This window comes from Chanodichthys erythropterus, chromosome 6 (assembly GCF_024489055.1).
Source record: "Chanodichthys erythropterus isolate Z2021 chromosome 6, ASM2448905v1, whole genome shotgun sequence".
Taxonomy (NCBI): domain Eukaryota; kingdom Metazoa; phylum Chordata; class Actinopteri; order Cypriniformes; family Xenocyprididae; genus Chanodichthys; species Chanodichthys erythropterus.
In genome coordinates, this window is record NC_090226.1 from 20,051,844 (window position 1) to 20,070,000 (window position 18,157).

Consider the following 18,157-nt stretch of genomic DNA (forward strand, 5'->3'; position numbering starts at 1 on the left):
CCTTTCCATGAAAGGGTGTACATGGTCTGCAACAATGCTTAGGTAGGTGGTACGTGTTAAAGTAACATCCACATGGATGGCAGGACCCAAGATTTCCCAGCAGAACATTGCCCAAAGCATCACACTGCAATGCACTGTGTATTCTGACACCTTTCTATCAGAACCAGCATTAACTTCTAGAGCAATGTGAGCTACAGTAGATCTGTTGGATCGGACCACATGGGCCAGCCTTCGTTCCCCACGTGCATCAATGAGCCTTGGCCGCCCATGACCCTGTTGCCGGTTCACCACTGTTCCTTCCTTGGACCACTTTTAATAGATACTGACCACTGCAGACCGGGAACACCCCACAAGAGCTGCAGTTTTGGAGATGCTCTGACCCAGTCGTCTAGCCATCACAATTTGGCCCTTGTCAAACTCACTAAAATTCTTACCCATTTTTCCTGCTTCGAACACATCAACTTTGAGGACAAAACGTTAACTTGCTGCCTAATATATCCCAACCAATAACAGGTGCCATGATAAAGAGATAATCAGTGTTATTCACTTTACCTGTCAGTGGTCATAATGTTATGCCTGATCCGTGTATGTCATATCACTGACATTACCCAAGTAGCTGAATTAAATATGGTAGAAATCCCTGCTAATTCAAGGACGTGCATTTGTTGCATGCAGGGAGCAAGCATAATGCATCTAAAATGCATAATGCGCAGTTCAGTTGAACTATAAAGTTTGCCTTCTTTAACTTAACGCTGTTAAGTTAAATTATGTACATTATGTACATTATGAAGTAAATGTTAGTTCAGATAAGTGTTCAGATGTGATCATGCATGCAAGTAAAACCACACAAGCAGTTTTTGTACCTTTAATGCGTGGTGCAGAGGTGGAACTGACGGTTGAGGCTAAAGAAAAGCGCCGTGTGACTTCAGTCTCCTTAGGTGCGGGTTCTGAAGTGAAAGGCAGGTATGGTTAAATGTTAGTCTGATTTAAGAGAAAACAGGATGAAGTTGGTGAAATGAGAGACGGGGGTTCATTTGAAGAAGCCACATTTAAGGAGATGGATGTTAGTGCACATTCTCTGACATGTTGAGTGGGTTCTCATGAGGGTGGCAGAGATCAAGACTCACATCATTTCTTAATACTTAATAAATTTAATATATTTATTTATATATAATACTTAATCATTTCCTGCTCTCTCTATCACTACTTTCCTGTTGATCTCTCTCTGTACTTTCCCATCTACTAGGTGGTAAGAAGTCAGATGTTTATTTCAACACAAAAGGAAGTAAAAAGGATAGCAGAGAATGACAATGGACGTATTTGGAAGATGTAGAATTAAAATAAATTGAAAATAGATAGATAGATAGATAGATAGATAGATAGATAGATAGATAGATAGATAGATAGATAGATAGATAGATAGATAGATAGATAGATAGATAGATAGATAGATAGATAGATAGATAGATAGATAGATAGATAGATAGATAGATAGATAGACAGACAGACAGACAGACAGACAGACAGACAGACAGACAGACAGACAGACAGACAGACAGACAGACAGAAAAATAGACAGAAACATAGACAGACAGACAGACAGACAGACAGACAGACAGACAGACAGATAGATAGATAGATAGATAGACAGAAAGACATACAGACAGACAGACAGATAGATAGATAGATAGATAGATAGATAGATAGATAGATAGATAGATAGATAGATAGATAGATAGATAGATAGATAGATAGATAGATAGATAGATAGATAGATAGATAGATAGATAGATAGATAGATAGATAGATAGATAGATAGATAGATAGATAGATAGATAGATAGATAGATTCACAATTCAAGTCAATGGTACCTATGAATTAGAAACGTCCTACTCAAAAATGCCAACACTGTTTTGAAAATGTCAAGAGAATAGTGTAAGCTCAGTGTAACACTACATTATGACGTCTGCTTGAGCTTAAAGTATCTGAGTTCTTCTGTTGTCTTCAGCAGAGGCTGACCTGCTTTGCACACAATTCAGATTCCTCTGAGAATTTGAACGTTCTACGATGACAAAGCTCTTGAGGTTCCCACATTCCTTTCAGAAGTCACTCACTTCAGAAAAAAGGCAATAAGTGATCTCAGAGACAGCTGACAGAGAGTGATGACGATGAATTTTAACAACAGGGACAACAGGCACACATCAAAATGAGATGACAGATGAGTCCAAACAGAGATGAGCCATGATGCTGTGCCATTACCTGCGGGAAGAGACCTGCGGTTTGACAGGCCCTGTAAGGTGAAACGCTTTCTAGCAAGAGCAGATCGCTCTGAGCCGAGGCTGGCTGAAGCGTCAGCTATGAGAGGAGAGGAGGAGAGGACTGCAGTGAAAGCAGCAGGTAGGAAATGCGAGGTTAACAGCAGGGAAACAAGAGCAAGAAGGATCTGTCATGAAATAAACTTTCAGCCCAAATATGCTGTCTAACCCTTTTCTGGTGATATTGGGTGTTACGTCTCCTCCTACATACAAAAGCATATATCTTTTAATTGCAAACAAAAAGCTTATAAAAGGATTAGTTCACTTTCAAATAAAAATTACCCCAAGCTTTACTCACCCCAAGGTGTACATGACTTTCTTCTTTCAGACGAACACAATCGGAGAAATATTAATAAATATCCTGACGCATCCGAGCTTTATAATGGCAGTGAGCAATACCAACGAGTATGAACTGAAGAAAGTGTTTCCATCCACATCCATCCATCATAAACACACTCCACACGGCTCCGGGGGGGATTATGGATGTGGATAGAATTTTTTTTCTTCAGCTCATACTCATTGATCTCGCTCACTGCCATTATAAAGCTCAGAGGCGTCAGGATATTTATTAAATAAATAAATAAATACATTTATTAAATAAATAAATAAATTCTCCAATTGTGTTCATCAGAAAGAAGAAGTAGGAAGGGTGTCGGAAAATTGTGCTCAGTTCAGGATCAGAAGACAATAAATACTGATATTTAGATTTTATTGAAAAATCGGAAATGATGAAAAAGACATTTTTAGATAGAGGGTAGCATTCAGCACTACTTTTCAAAAGACACATTCTGTTAAAAAAAGAGGTCAAGAAAAGTGAAAAAGCATTCATTTACTTTTATTACAACCGTTTTCTTCTAAGTCATATTTGATGCAATCCATTTTTAAAAAATATTGGTATTTATTGTCTTCTGATCCTGACCTGAGCACAATTTTCCGACACCCTCCATTGACTGTATTTAAACGAGCGAAAAACCTAAAAGATCATGTAGTACACGCTCGTTTTCAAAGTGGCATCGCTAGGTCCTCTCAGAAATGAATTAGTCCAATACAAAATGGAAATTATCGCTGTGGTAATTGTGCGCAGTGTAACAATACAACTAAAACCTCATTCTTTTCTCATCCTAGAACTGGGAAGAAATATGGTATTCATTCTGTTATCACTTGTGTGTCTACACACGTTATTTATCTGATTCGGTGTCCTAGTGGCTTGGGCTATGTGGGAAAAACTTCACGTCATTTAAAACAAAGAATTAGTGAACATAAAAGTTCTATTAGAAGAAAAGATGTTAACTATCCAGTCGCTGCCCATTTTTTATCTTTTAATCATGATGTTTCCTCCTTACGCTTCTGTGGGATTGAGAAAGTGAGTGTGCCATCTAGAGGGGCGATATTGAATTGCTCTTACAGAGACGTGAATTGTTCTGTATTTTTACTCTTCAGACTTTATCACCTATGGGTATGAATCGGGTGTGTCTCATACGTCCTGAAAAGTGAAGCTGCGGGCTCTTTGATCGCCCCCTGGAGGCTGGATGCAGTACAGGTCATAAACCCCGCCCTCTCATTGCAGTCGAATGAGACTTCAGTGAAAACTTAAAAATAAATTCTGCTTCAAATAAAACTTTCTGAAAGATGGTTTTGGTCATTTAAGGTAAATGTTATCATGCTGATATATATTCAATTGTTCGTTTTTGTGATGATTTAGATTTTAGCTAGCAATTTGATGCTATAAAAACGGGGCGTGTCGTCATGATTCGAAGTTGATTGACAGCTTGTCTGAGGACTGTCGGAGCTTCGAGGGGAGATTGAAGATGTATTAACTGTTAATTTTCGATTTCTTTGTTATTTAACACCAACAAAATGAGTTGTTCAGCAGTAAACTGTACTAAGTGACCTACAGGATCTGACGGATCACTGAACTTTTTTTCTGTAACATCAAATGTGGGCGTTATAAGCTAATTAATAAATGTTATTAGTTAAGATAACACACCTGATGTTAACCATGTTGGGAAAAAGCAGTGATTGTTATCTGGCAGTTACTTATTATTTTTATGGGTATAAAATAATAATTAGCAGGACAAAACTAATGATAGCCTACTCTAATTACTGCAGTCGATCTCCTGTAATGTTAGTTGAACTTGATTTAAAATGGCAGGACCGTTTCTGACGATTTAGAGTTGTTTCTAGTGGCATATTATGTTGAGTTTATCTACTGAATTTGCTGTCTCAAAAATATTATTGCTCTAGAAACAGAATAGCCTATTATTTTATACGTAGAATTTTAAATTGTGTATAATTTTTATAGTCTATGTAAAATACATGAATGATGACACAGTCGTCTGGGCGGAAGTTTGATACAGCGGCTCAGCCTCCGGTTCCACGGACGATACCTTCTGCGCATGCCCAGGTTGCAAACCTTTTTTTTTTTATGACGTTTTTGCGTGTACATATCAGTGCCCATCGTCAGCCATTTTGGCCTCAGTTCATTACAATGGAAGGAAGCAGCGTCGCGTCGTCCATCTTTTTTTACAGTCTATGGTATGAATGATGAAGCATTATTTAATGTGATGTTATGAAATATGATCATTACATATATGATATCATTAATAATATCCCTTTATATATATATATATATATATATATATATATATATATATATATATATATATATATACATATATTCTATTTTACTATGCAATTGTCGAGTTAACAATGTGATGTGGTGTTAATGATTATTCAATCCCTAATCTTGATTGGATATTGATGATTCTTTTGATTTGTCATGTTGTTTTAAATACAATGGAGTTTGAATACAATGTTTATGCCTGATGAAGATCTTACGATCGAAACGTTGCTAATAAAGTACCTTTTTATTGCTTTGCAAGTTGATAGTGTGCGGGATTTTCTTGTTTTTTAATATATTAAAATATAAAACTGTTATTTTAAATTGTAATAATATTTCACAGTATTACTGTTTTTACTGTATTTTTGATCCAATAAATGCAGTCTTGGTGAGCAGAAGCTTAACACCAAGGTTTTTGAATGGCAGTGTAACTCATCCATATTTTGGATTTCCCGGAGTATTAGTAGCACATTAATAGCACAATACTTTTTCTCTACAGCCTGAAGTACCATAGATAACAAATATGTTTAGTATATATTGAAACAGATAATAATATAAAAAATATGTAGAATTTCTGAGTAAATAAGTGTTGATTTGTGTCAATAGATTGTATAATATCTGCATTATATTATATTATGCTCTGTAGATATTGCATTGGCATTGGCTTTAAAAAAAAAACATGGGGTAACCACAGTTTGTGATTTATGAGTGTAAAACATCTCCAGCTCAGGTCAGAGACTCGTAATCCTCTGCTGCAGTTGAACACAGCACTGCCTCCAGGCTGGGTTTTGTCAGGTCAGCACACAGAGGACTTTTATCCTCAGAGGAACTAAACACCTGTCACAATCCTTTACTCATTCAAAATCTGCAACCTGACAGGACTGTAAGACCAAACTGAGCGATATTTACCCCGAACCATCCCTCAGTCTACAAACACAGGTGAGGTACATGGGAGCAGTCCAGGTCAGACCAACCGAAGAGTGGAAGATTCATCACGCTCATGCAGATGTTAACCACATTTTTACTGATCTCAAATCACCTCACCGAGGGGAATGAAGCTTTGAAGTGCTTACCAGTAACCAATTACCCACTGGCAATTTTACAGCCATTACAGCAGAGATTAGAGATAATGGCCTAATTAAAGAAAATGCACTAAATGGTTAAAAAGTAAGCAGGAAAGAGGAAGACAGACAACACTCTGTGATAAATAGACTATCTCTACAAATGACCACAAATCCAGAGTGCTTGTTGACCGCTGCAGGCTCTGTAGGACGAATAGTGCTGATTGGTGTGAGGTGTGAGATTTATAAGGGCTCTCACCTCGTTTCTGACGCATATTTGGGCCTGTGTCACGTCTGTAGCCTGTTTCAGGACTAGAAGAGTCTGACTGTCGGAGAGCTGTTTTGCGCATATATCTGTAAAAAAAAAAAGCAAAGTCAGCTGAACGCAATGGCGAAAAATATATGCAAATGTCACAAAAATATGCATATGTATTATACAGTATTTCAACACTTAGACCACACTTAAAAAAATTTATGAATGTCATTGCATAAAATAACCAAATAGCAAACCAAGTGGTTATACATATATATATATATATATATATATATATATATATATATATATATATATATATATATGTGTGTGTGTGTATATATGTGTGTGTGTGTAGCACAACTGTTTTCAACAATAATAAGAAATGTTTCTTGAGCACCAAATCAGTATATTAGAATGATTTAAAGGGATAGTTCACCCAAAAATGAAAGTAGTTTTAAAACCTGTATTAATTTCTTACGTGTGCTGAACACAAAAGAAGAATGTTTGTCCTCTTTTTCTTCTTTTTTTCCCCTCTCTATACTATGGAAGTCAATGTGGACCAGCAACTGTTGGGTTATCAACATTCTTCAAAATATCTTACTTTATATTCAACATAAGAAAGAAATTCATGCAGGTTTACTTGAGGGTGAGTAAAAAAATCACAGAATTTTCATTTTGGGCTATCCCTTTAAGTACATACTGTAAAAGTGCATACGTGGTTACACAAATAGAACATCTGTGTGAACATAAGGGAAGTTGTCTTTATACAGTACACTCACTAAAAAACATGTTGGGGGCATTTAGTTAAAAGCAAATTGAAACAGTTATACAAATAGGTTGAGCATCATTTGTTTGCAGATTTGCATAATCTAAGTTATGACATTTCACACATTTTTAAGTACATATGACCACACACATTTGTCTGGCTATCACCAGACCAAGCTCAATTTAAAACTGAACATTGGTCTGGGGAGTCTGTATGTATTTTCTCCTGCACAAGAGGCGTGATCAACGAGCATTATTCACGCAATTGGATAGTCCTTCAACCAATCAGATCAACGATCCGGGTGACATACTTTGCAGAGCAACGCGAAAACTCCAGACAGGTTTAGTTTGTATTGGTTTGTAGCATTGATCAGCGGTTTGCAGAAGCAGCAATGGCATCGAGCGATTTTTGCAGGTTGTGCAAAAAAAAAAAAAAACATGAAAGTGAGTGGTATTTACACCCACTCGAGCGATTTGTTTGCTAAACTAAAGAAGTCATTCAGCATCGTCGAGAGGTTAAAAGGAATTGGATTGACGGTCGTGCTTGCTGACGCTTCTCTATCGTCATCGTGTTATACCCGCCAATAGCGAGCAAGGTGGATAAGCCATTCTGTGATTGATTCCCGCAAAAGTGTAACAGCAGAAGCAGTAGAAATGAATGTACGGGTTTCCAGACTGAGTTGTCGGGCGAAATCAAATCGCCGGCAGATCAGGCTGGGTTTACCCAGTCTACACACACAAACAAACTTGCAAAAAGTACCTCATGGGAGCATGGTAGATGTTCTCTGTAATCTTCTGATGGAGTTGACTGGCTTCTGTTCAATAATAGAGAGGAGGGTCAGACAGAGGCTATGTACACATACTGAATACTGTATTCAGGTGATACCACAGAAAACACCTCAGGATTTGTTTGGTCTTTGATGCCCACTTCACTACCTTTACTAAACAACCATGAAAACTAAAAACTTCAGATAACATCATGCCTTCTCTATCAGAAAGACCCACATCACAAGCTCTCTTTGGGTTTCTAAGCACAAACTGTATAAACAGGTTTTACAGGATAACGATACAAAAAGAAAAAAAAAATATTAGTTTAAAGGGTGAGGTTATTTAAGTCTGTCATTGTCAGTTTACAATTAATTTTGGTTTTACATTTTAGTTGGATCATGTTTCTTCCTGGATAATTTGCATCAAGTTAGTTAAAGTTTTATTTTTACCAGACTAGGGTTGTGTGATGAGGTTTAGGAGCTTTTGCTCAGAAATACCTCGGCAGGCCTCCAGCTGGCTTGTTAAGACTTTGCGGATCTCTGACACCCATGTGTTCTTAACTTCCATGGAAGGAGCCTAACAGAATACAGGAAAAGACATATGCTATGACAGTGGGAACCTTCCTGCTACGGGACAACAGTTCCCTCTCATGGCCAAGACATGGAACAACAGGATGCCATTCGACAACAACATGGATAGATAATACAATAAGGCTGGCAGGGCATCTACAAATTACCCAGGAACATTCACAACAAACCACAGCCACAACAGACACCATATAATATAATAACAGACTCACATTTGGTCACCAGAAACATTTTCACAGACTACCCTGCTGAAAAATCCAGCATAAACAACATGAATCTCATATTGATCCAGGCTAGTTTATGCTAGTTAGAGTGCTGTTCTAGCTGTAGTGGACCACCATAATCATGTTGTTCTCAAGCAAAACTGAGCTGGTGTAGCTGGTCCACCAGAACTCCTGCTACCCATGCTGGAGACCAGCAACTACCATCCCATACTGCTCCCAGAATGCAAATCATCCCTTAAGATGACCAGCAATGCTGGATTTTTCTGCAGGGGTCCCACAGCGTATACTCAGAACACAATTTTGTGTCACAATGTTCCTGTGCCATTAGTCAGTACCTGAACGATGTAAACTTCCTCTCGGCCATTGTACCAGATTTCAAACTTCTTAATGTCTCCCTTTACATTTTCTGTGATTCCCACTGAGCTCATCTGAAAAAAGCACAACATTGATAATTTTTTCATCTGATCAACTGTATATATATATATATATATATATATATATATATATATTAAAAAAGTACAATAATAAACTTTTGAATTTATATATATATATATATATATATATATATATATATATATATATATATATACATATATATATATATATATATATATATATATATATATATGTTATAAAAAAATGTAAACAATATGGTTATTATTCAAATTAATCGCACATCAAAGAAAACCATCAAATAGACATTACAAAAAGCTTTAGAATATATATTTTTTTTATTTGATTTAACATCAAATTTATTACAGATCATCTTTTAGGCTTCAACGGCCATGAGGGTGAATGATGAAAATTTTCATTTTTGGGTGAACTATACCTAGATTTTTCATTAATATATATATATATACTTAGATTGAGAACCAATGATTCAATGGCCCATTCATAAAGAGAGCCAATTATGTCATTCCTGAATGAATCAGCCGTTTGAAAGAATCGAATAAATGAATGACTCAATGACTTACTCATATATATACATTGAATCATTAGTTCTACTTAGATTGATTCGCTCAAAACACGGATACATTCAGAAACGAATCAAAGCTGGGTGTTGCTCAGGGTTGCACAACAGTTCTGGTCTGGCTTTATGGGTAATTTTTAATTTGCAAAACTGAGCAAAAGCAGACAATATTGTGTCTAAAATAGCCTATATAATACAATATTTACTTGTTATTTATTGAACTGTTATATAAAACCAATATCACATTTGCACTCGTGCTATTCGGGACAAAAACAGCATGTGACATCGTGTGATAGGCTAATGCGCTCGTTGCTCGTGTGATATTGCTTAACTATATTATGAAAAAAATATAAGACAAAAACTCATACAGTGTCAATTTTAGGAACATATAACTGCATATTAGGCTCCATTACGCAGTGAGTTGTTGCCCTGCTTCATGTTCGTCACCAATCAACATTATGAAAAGTAAGATGAACCACGTAGGTCTAGGGCTGGGTGGGTGCGTTAATAATTTTAATGCGTTATTTTTCCCATAACTAATTAAATAAGTTAACGCGTATCTTTAACCACTGATCTATCTTGAGGTAACACATTACAGCAAATAGGAAGTTACTACAAAACATAAAGAAAAAATGCCGTCAGAGTAAATAAGGCTCATTCTGTACAGCCAGATGTAAACCATTTTGCTACTTTGTCTTTGAGATGCAGATACTTTGCAGTCAGTGATGGTGTCTGTCCCACCTTTAATGAGTGCTTGAAACTGTAGGAAGGGGATTTCTCATGACCATCAGACGTCTCCTCACGTTTCTTGCAGAACAAAAGGATTTTGTGGTACAGAAAGAGATGTCTCTGCATGGGTTTGAAGCGTGCCAAGTCCTTCACTTTACTGTGACCTTTCTTATGGTCTGTCCAAACGTTAAACGAGCCCTGCATGAGCAGTTTTCCCAAATCATTCAGATTGCCCTGAAAGACACAAGCATATAACAGGCACAAACAAAATCACACACCAGATTTACATTAGCACACACACAAAAGAGGCTTCATAATGACCAAATATTGACCTTCACATACTATATCTGCTTAACATGTAAACTGTTGAAATAAAAATAATCGAATGTCCAAAAACCTCAAAACCAGTGATGGCGATCTGATGCATGGAGTCATTGACTGATTTGATGATGTCTAGCATTGTGGCCAGAGCTTCCTCCAGCTCAGCGGTGCCCTCTGAGTTCTTACTGCACTTCAGCATCTCCTGTAAAATGAGCAGAGTGAAGAAAATAGGTTCAGTGATATAACTATCAAAACTCAAATAATCCCCATATCCAGTATTGTGCCTTTTGTGGTCCCCTGAAGGAAAATAGCTTCATAAAAGGATTAATCAGTTTCATTTTACATGTAAAATAGCTAAAAGTTAGTGTATTAGTTTAAAAACAGTAAAAGACAATTGAGAGGTCATCACCTTAATATACAAACAAACTAGTATAAGATTGAAAGACTTACCTTTAACATCAGTTGGTACTTGGTGATTCTCTGCACAGGCTTTAGCAGATACGCATCTAAAGAAAGCTTGTGGTCCAACCTTTTCTGACACTCCTATATTAAGAAAAATAAATAAATAAAAAATCATTAACCCTTATGTTGTGTTTGTGTCCATTTTAAATTTTCCTAAATGTTAGTTTGATGTTATCGCATTGGACTAAAACTTACCGTTCACACCAAGAATAATAACTATAAAGATAACGATAAAGATATAGTTTTAAAAATCGATCTAAGTATAAAAGAATAGCACTGTCCACACCGCATGAGGATACAGAGGAACACTGACCATCAGAATCCATTCTAATTTAAAGATGCAGTATGTAATATTTTCTGTCCGCTAGAGGTCGCTAGAGGCCTTTTCAAAACAAAGGCGTAGCTTGATGAAGTTTGAGTGCGGAATCTTGGGACATGTGGACTTCACCTCAACGGACGGTGCAAAAGAATAGGGATAGGACTCGGGAAGAACTCATGTTCATGATTATTAACATTACTGTAAGCAGAGCAGGACCAAGTGTTGAGGGAGCTGAACGAGGCCGCTGGAGAGATTGTGCAACACATGCCTCACGAGCAGTGGAAGTTTTATTATAACACAGTCGCCAGTGGCGCTTCCGCTTTTCAGGTCATGAGTATGAGGTAACGCAGCTCTGTTTATCATATTAGATACATTTGAATGTGTTGAAAATGTTATAATGTTACTCTGTGCGTTGAGACACTTTTTGCACACTGCAGTAAGACAGATTGATTTTAGAACATCATATTAAATGCTGGATGGCTTGTGTTGATAAATGGCATGCATTTAATTTTAAAATGTATTGTATGATGAAGAAAATTCTGTATTACTGTTAATAAAAATAAAGCTGCATCTGATTATGCTATGTTAGCTACTTGACAAAATAGTGTTTTTCTCTGAGTCATGGTAAAGCATGGTACTCGCAAAAAAAATTAAGAAAATTTGATTTATTTTATACAATAAGTCTAAACATGTTGAGCTATATAACAACAATTAATTTTCTGTCTATAAATATATCAAAACAGTTGTTCTCTTGTCTATTAAAACGTATAATATATTAAAGCGTCTTTGGTGTTTCCATGGTTTCTACAAAATAAAACCAGAAACCGAGGCTAACACGGGTATGACGCAATTGACAGGCGACTCCTCACACGTCCCGGAGCCTTGGTTAAAATTGCAATTTTCTCACGATTTACAAATAGTTAAAAACATTTGGGATATTATAAGTACTCAAGTGAACAAAATATATAACGCTGGCCTAGTGGTTTTTGGATATTTTACTGCAAAAATCGTACATATTGCACCTTTATTTTAAAATGGCAGACAGCATTGTGGAGAAGTTAATCGCCCTTTAAATAATATATTTTAAAGAAAATGGATATATGGAAAACAATCGTCATACCCTCGGAATAAATAGAGTGAAGTATTAACGATGAGTTCATTAGCCTATGCTAGGCTAGCAAACAGTGTACCATAAAATTACCTCAGGTATCCAGCGCTAGTTTCGACAACATTGTCTTGCTTCCTTTGAAGTTGCAATGAGAAAGACTAGGCGTTTTTATTCCTCTATATTAACTTTGTCAGGTAAATTCACTGTTAGATTAGATCGATTACACTAGCTATTGACTTGAAACATAGCATGCTGAGGACATCTGCTGGTTAAAGCCGCGTAAATGCAACAAGAACAGCAAAAACATGTTGTACACACTGCAGCGCGTGAGCTTAGAATGAACAGACTGTTATTGTAATAATATTTTTGTCGTTATAATTATCTTTATAGTTATCGTTCTTGGTGTGAACGGGCCTTTACTGACTTCACTCGCACATTGGATAACTATAATTTTTGTACTTTTTTGGGGAAAATCTTTCCAACCCCAAACTTTTGAATGATGTATATATAGGCATCACCTGAAAGAACATACTGTCCCCACACTGCCGCCACAGAGCCTCAGAGCGTGGCTTATTCTGGCAATATTTCTCATAAATCTGTAACTCTTCCTTCTGTAAGACAGCAAATGACAAGCGTTAAGATCTCATTTCACATACTATAGTTGTACTGTATCTCAAACCACATTTCCATGATGTCACTCACCCGCTTCAAAAAGCATATTCCTACCAACTCTGGCTTTTCTGCAGAATTTTCCAACTCTTTAAGAAATGTCCTGTCAAAACAATAGATGGAAAAAATGAGTACAGAAACAAAATAAAGAAGCTAATGGAACTGAGCGGTCAACTGGCATGGAAACTGTGAGATGGGTAGAAAAAGAGCACTCCCTAATGTTTTTCTAAATGCATTAGGCTTTTTCTTTCAATGAAAAGCAATGAAGGCAGAAAGTTCTCACTGCTCCGAAAAAATCACAAAGAAGCACCATAAAAGTAGATAATATAATTAGGGATGCACTGACACCGATACCAGTATTGGTATCGGGCTGATACCAAGCCCATGTACTTGTACTCGTAAAAATACCCCCGATACCAAAGACCGATACCTCACGTGACATAAATGACAGAAATATCCGTGCACAGAGACACCGGCGGCAGCAGCAGAAACAGTGTAAGCCTCAGAGGTGTGGAAATACTGAAAAATTAATGATGACAACACACACATTGCTAACTGCATGTGAAGGCAGGATAGGGGGAATCACGCTGAATGACACAGACCAGAAGCGCTCTCTCTTTCTTGCGCGCGATCAGTTCTCCTTGCGCCTGGTCAAATGCACACATACTGTAGTTCTCAAAATGTGCATTGTACTTGGAAAACTGCCACATCATACAAGAAAAAAATTATAAATGTACAGTACAGTCCAAAAGTTTGGAACCACTAAGATTTTTAATGTTTTTAAAAGAAGTTTCGTCTGCTCACCAAGGCTACATTAATTTAATTAAAAATACAGTAAATAACAGTAATATTGTGAAATATTATTACAATTTAAAATAACTGTGTACTATTTAAATATATTTGACAAAGTAATTTATTCCTGTGATGAGAAGCTGAATTTTCAGCATCGTTACTCCAGTCTTCAGTGTCACATGATCCTTCAGAAATCATTCTAATATGCTGATCTGCTGCTCAATAAACATTTATGATTATTTTCAATGTTGAAAACAGTTGTGTACTTTTTTTTTCAGGATTCCTTGATGAATAGAAAGTTCAAAAGAACAGCATTTATCTGAAATACAAAGCTTCTGTAGCATTATACACTACCGTTCAAAAGTTTGGGGTCAGTAAGTATTTTATATTTAAATTTTTTTGAAAAGAAATTAAAGAAATGAATACTTTTATTCAGCAAGGATGCATTAAATCAATCAAAAGTGGCAGTAAAGACATTTATAATGTTACAAAAGATTAGATTTCAGATAAACACTGTTCTTTTGAACTTTCTATTCATCAAATAATCCTGAAAAAAAAATATTGTACACAAATATTTTGTACAATTGTACACATTAAATGTTTCTTGAGCAGCAGATCAGCATATTAGAATGATTTCTGAGACTGGAGTAATGATGCTGAAAATTCAGCTTTGCATCACAGGAATAAATTACTTTGTGAAATATATTCAGATAGAAAACAGTTATTTTAAATTGTAATAATATTTCACAATATTACTGTTTTTACTGTATTTTTAATTAAATAAATGTAGCCTTGGTGAGCAGACGAAACTTCTTTTAAAAACATTAAAAATCTTAGTGGTTCCAAACTTTTGGACTGTACTGTATATAATATAATATAATATAATATAATATAATATAATATAATATAATATAATATAATATAATATAATATAATATAATATAATATAATATAATATAATATAATACAATTAATATAATATAATATAATATAATATAATATAATATAATATAATATAATATAATATAATATAATATAATATAATATAATATAATATAATATAATATAATTAATATAATATAATATAATTAATATAATATAATATAATATAATATAATATAATATAATATAATATAATATAATATAATATAATATAATATAATATAATATAATATAATATAATATAATATAAAGAAAGAATAGCATTAACATTATTTTGCACAGAATAAAAAAATCAGAAAGGTAGGAAACAACACGGGATGAATAAATAATGACCGAATTTTCATTTTTGGGTGAACTATCCCTCTATTGTCCTTTGTATGATTATTTAAGCAAAACCTATATGCGTTTCATCCCTGTCAAACAAATCAACACAGAACATCCAATATCAACAACAAAGACAAAAGCCTTTGGAGAAGTCTGACTTTTCATTACTGGCATGATGACAGGCTTGTGTTTCAGTGTCTGTACAACCACAAAACCAAGGCTATAGCTATGATGGGCAATGCTGTGCCATGTTTATTTCCACCTGATTGATGCAGTAGAAACAGGTGCTGGGAAATGGCATATGGAGAGGCACACAACACAGCTCAGGGGGGTGTTATTGTCATCCCTGGAGTTCGCTGTAACTCAATGCCATGTAGGAGACAATGAACTCTAGAAGAATAATCGCTAGCGTGAGGCCAGCAGAACAACGGACCTGGTAACCCCTATGGATTATTAGCAACAATGACTTTACAATCCAATATCACAAGCCCCCTACCCCCAACCCAGACTCTTTGTTGTGTCTCTTTCACTCATTATATACAAAAAAAAAAAAAGTGTAGTCAAAACTAATTCCTTGAATGGGTGTGGAGTTTAACCTCAAGAAAAGAAACAAACCTAACCAGTTGTGCAAAGAGTCATTCCAAGAATGTGGGAGCACATTGGGGGAGGGTTTGGCACATGGAAAGGGGTGCTGGAAAATCCAGCTCAAGCTATTAGCTGTGTTTTGGAACATGGCAGCTGGTTTCAGGTTCAAGCTGGCAGATCATCTTGGACAAGCAACACGTCAGCTATCAGCTGGTTTGCACAAACTAATGACCAGCTGGAAATCACATATCATGTCCTTAAGATGGATATTCCAACATGCGTCAGAAAATCAGTTTCCTTACTTCTGGTGAAATTCGTAGATTTCTGGCAGATTGCCGAAGAGTACTTCCTTCTTGTTTTCCAAAGACGGTGGGATCAGGTAGATCAGCTCGGGGTCATCCAGTGCAGCTGCATATCCCTGTAGTCACAGACACAAAAATAAACACAACCACAACAGTCGTCACACATTTCAGCACTTCACCACAGATTTTAATCTGATTTAACTTGCTTTCACATACAACATTTGGAGTATTTGAACGCGTGTGTTTTTAGCAAATGCTTTTTTATTATTCTGACAAATCACAAATACTAGGACTTTTAATACTAGGACTCTTGAGTAATTTATTTAATATTTATTATTAATAAATATAAAATTAAATTATATGAGGTATGTGTGAAAGCTCGAATAATTAATCGGTATGAGATTTGGGGTAACTGAGTCGTTAAGAAGTGTGTGCTGAGGTGTAGTTTAATTTAATTTAATGAACTGTGTTCACTTTTTGACAACTAAATACCAATAACTTTATTTTTAAGTATACACAACCTTTCAAAAGTTGGGACGGAGTCTGATTTTTTAATGTTTTTGAAAGAAGTCACTTATGCTTATCAAGATTGCATTTATTTGATCAAAAATACAGTAATATTGTGAAAAATTATTACAAAATTTAATATAAATTATGTTTTAAAATATTAAAATTAGTGCTGTCAATGTCTCTGATGTCTGTGTGTGTATACACACTTATATTTATACATATGTGTGTGTGTGTGTGTGTGTGTGTATGTATATATATTTTATATATATATATATATATATATATATATATATATATATATATATACACACACACACACACACCCACACACACACACACGCATGCAGTATATATAATATATGCATGTTTATTATGTAAACAAACTTTATGTTAGATGCGATTAATCACGATTAATCGATATGACAGCACTGATAATAATATACTAAAATGGAAAAATGTATTCATGCGATAGTAGCTAAAGCTGAATTTTCATCACCATTATTCCAGTCAGTGTCACATGATTCTTCAGAAATTATTCTAATTTGCTGATTTGGATGTTTGTTGAATTGATTTGGATCAATGTTGAAAAAAGTTGTGCCGCTTAATATTGTTGTGGAAACCATGATGCATTTCTTTTTTTCAGGAATATTCTAAGTTCAAAAAACAGCATTTATTTGAAATAGAAAACTTTTGTAACAATGTAAATGCCTTTAATGTCACTTTTGATAAATTTTATGCATTCTTTCTGAATAAAAGTGTTAATTTCTCTATAAATAAATAATATACTGACCCTAAACTTTTGAAGGGTAGTTTAGGTATTTTTGATGTGCTAGAAAACTTGCAACAAGATCATTTACCGTTTCCTTTATTTTCACATGCACGTATGTACCTCTATGATGCTCTGCAGCTCTTCCACGTACAGCCTCTCCGTCTCAATCAATTCATTCATTATGTGACTGTTGAGAAAGATGAAAAATCCATCAGTATTTGGTCATATAAAGGTCAGCACATTGGTGTGACGAAAGACAGTGTCGTGTTAATTAAGGCAAGGGTGGTAAAATAATTTTTATAATAACAGAAAATAAGCTAAAAATGTCTGATGATGGCTGTTCCACTTAAATCATTTGGCATTTTGCAAATTTGGCCCATTGCCACGTAATTTACTGCTAACAAACAAAAGGGTGTCAGTCTTTGTGTCAAGAGTCAAAACTAGTTTGTAGGTGAAATTCAGTAACTAACCATGTCTATGCTCTCAATGTCAACGCATTTTGTTAACTTCCCTTAAAATGCTAGATGATATACCACCTCCACCTCCAACACTTTCAACACCCTCAAGGTATCAGATCTTATTTTATCTTATTTTGTGTAGTTCTCCTCTAACACAGACCATGGCCGATGAATTAAATTTATTGTGCTGAGGTGCAGTCTTGCTTATGTGAATCAGATGACCCAATTTTCATGTTCCAGTCAAAGAAGTCTCTCTTTTCACAGTTTGTTCGTATGATAAAGTTGGCCAATGTTTAAAAAG

The 18,157-nt window shown here is 35.4% G+C and overlaps 1 protein-coding gene across 8 annotated transcripts in view; it reads right to left on the reverse strand.

The window, feature by feature from the left end:
- Positions 1-18,157, reverse strand: part of mcf2l2 (MCF.2 cell line derived transforming sequence-like 2) — a 109,593-nt gene that overhangs the window by 14,487 nt on the left and 76,949 nt on the right. For 5 of the 8 annotated variants that reach the window (XM_067388348.1, XM_067388347.1, XM_067388352.1 and 2 more), the window contains exons 16-27: positions 17,519-17,585; positions 16,120-16,235; positions 13,208-13,277; positions 13,024-13,116; positions 11,067-11,159; positions 10,693-10,818; positions 10,308-10,529; positions 8,932-9,024; positions 8,283-8,361; positions 7,778-7,832; positions 6,256-6,350; positions 864-947 (exon numbers count right to left, since the gene is read on the reverse strand). In XM_067388348.1, coding sequence (XP_067244449.1) covers positions 864-947; positions 6,256-6,350; positions 7,778-7,832; positions 8,283-8,361; positions 8,932-9,024; positions 10,308-10,529; positions 10,693-10,818; positions 11,067-11,159; positions 13,024-13,116; positions 13,208-13,277; positions 16,120-16,235; positions 17,519-17,585 — 1,193 coding nt within the window. The remainder of the gene's footprint in view (positions 1-863; positions 948-6,255; positions 6,351-7,777; positions 7,833-8,282; positions 8,362-8,931; positions 9,025-10,307; positions 10,530-10,692; positions 10,819-11,066; positions 11,160-13,023; positions 13,117-13,207; positions 13,278-16,119; positions 16,236-17,518; positions 17,586-18,157) is intronic. The other 3 variants (XM_067388351.1, XM_067388353.1, XM_067388355.1) reach the window with 1 other exon arrangement.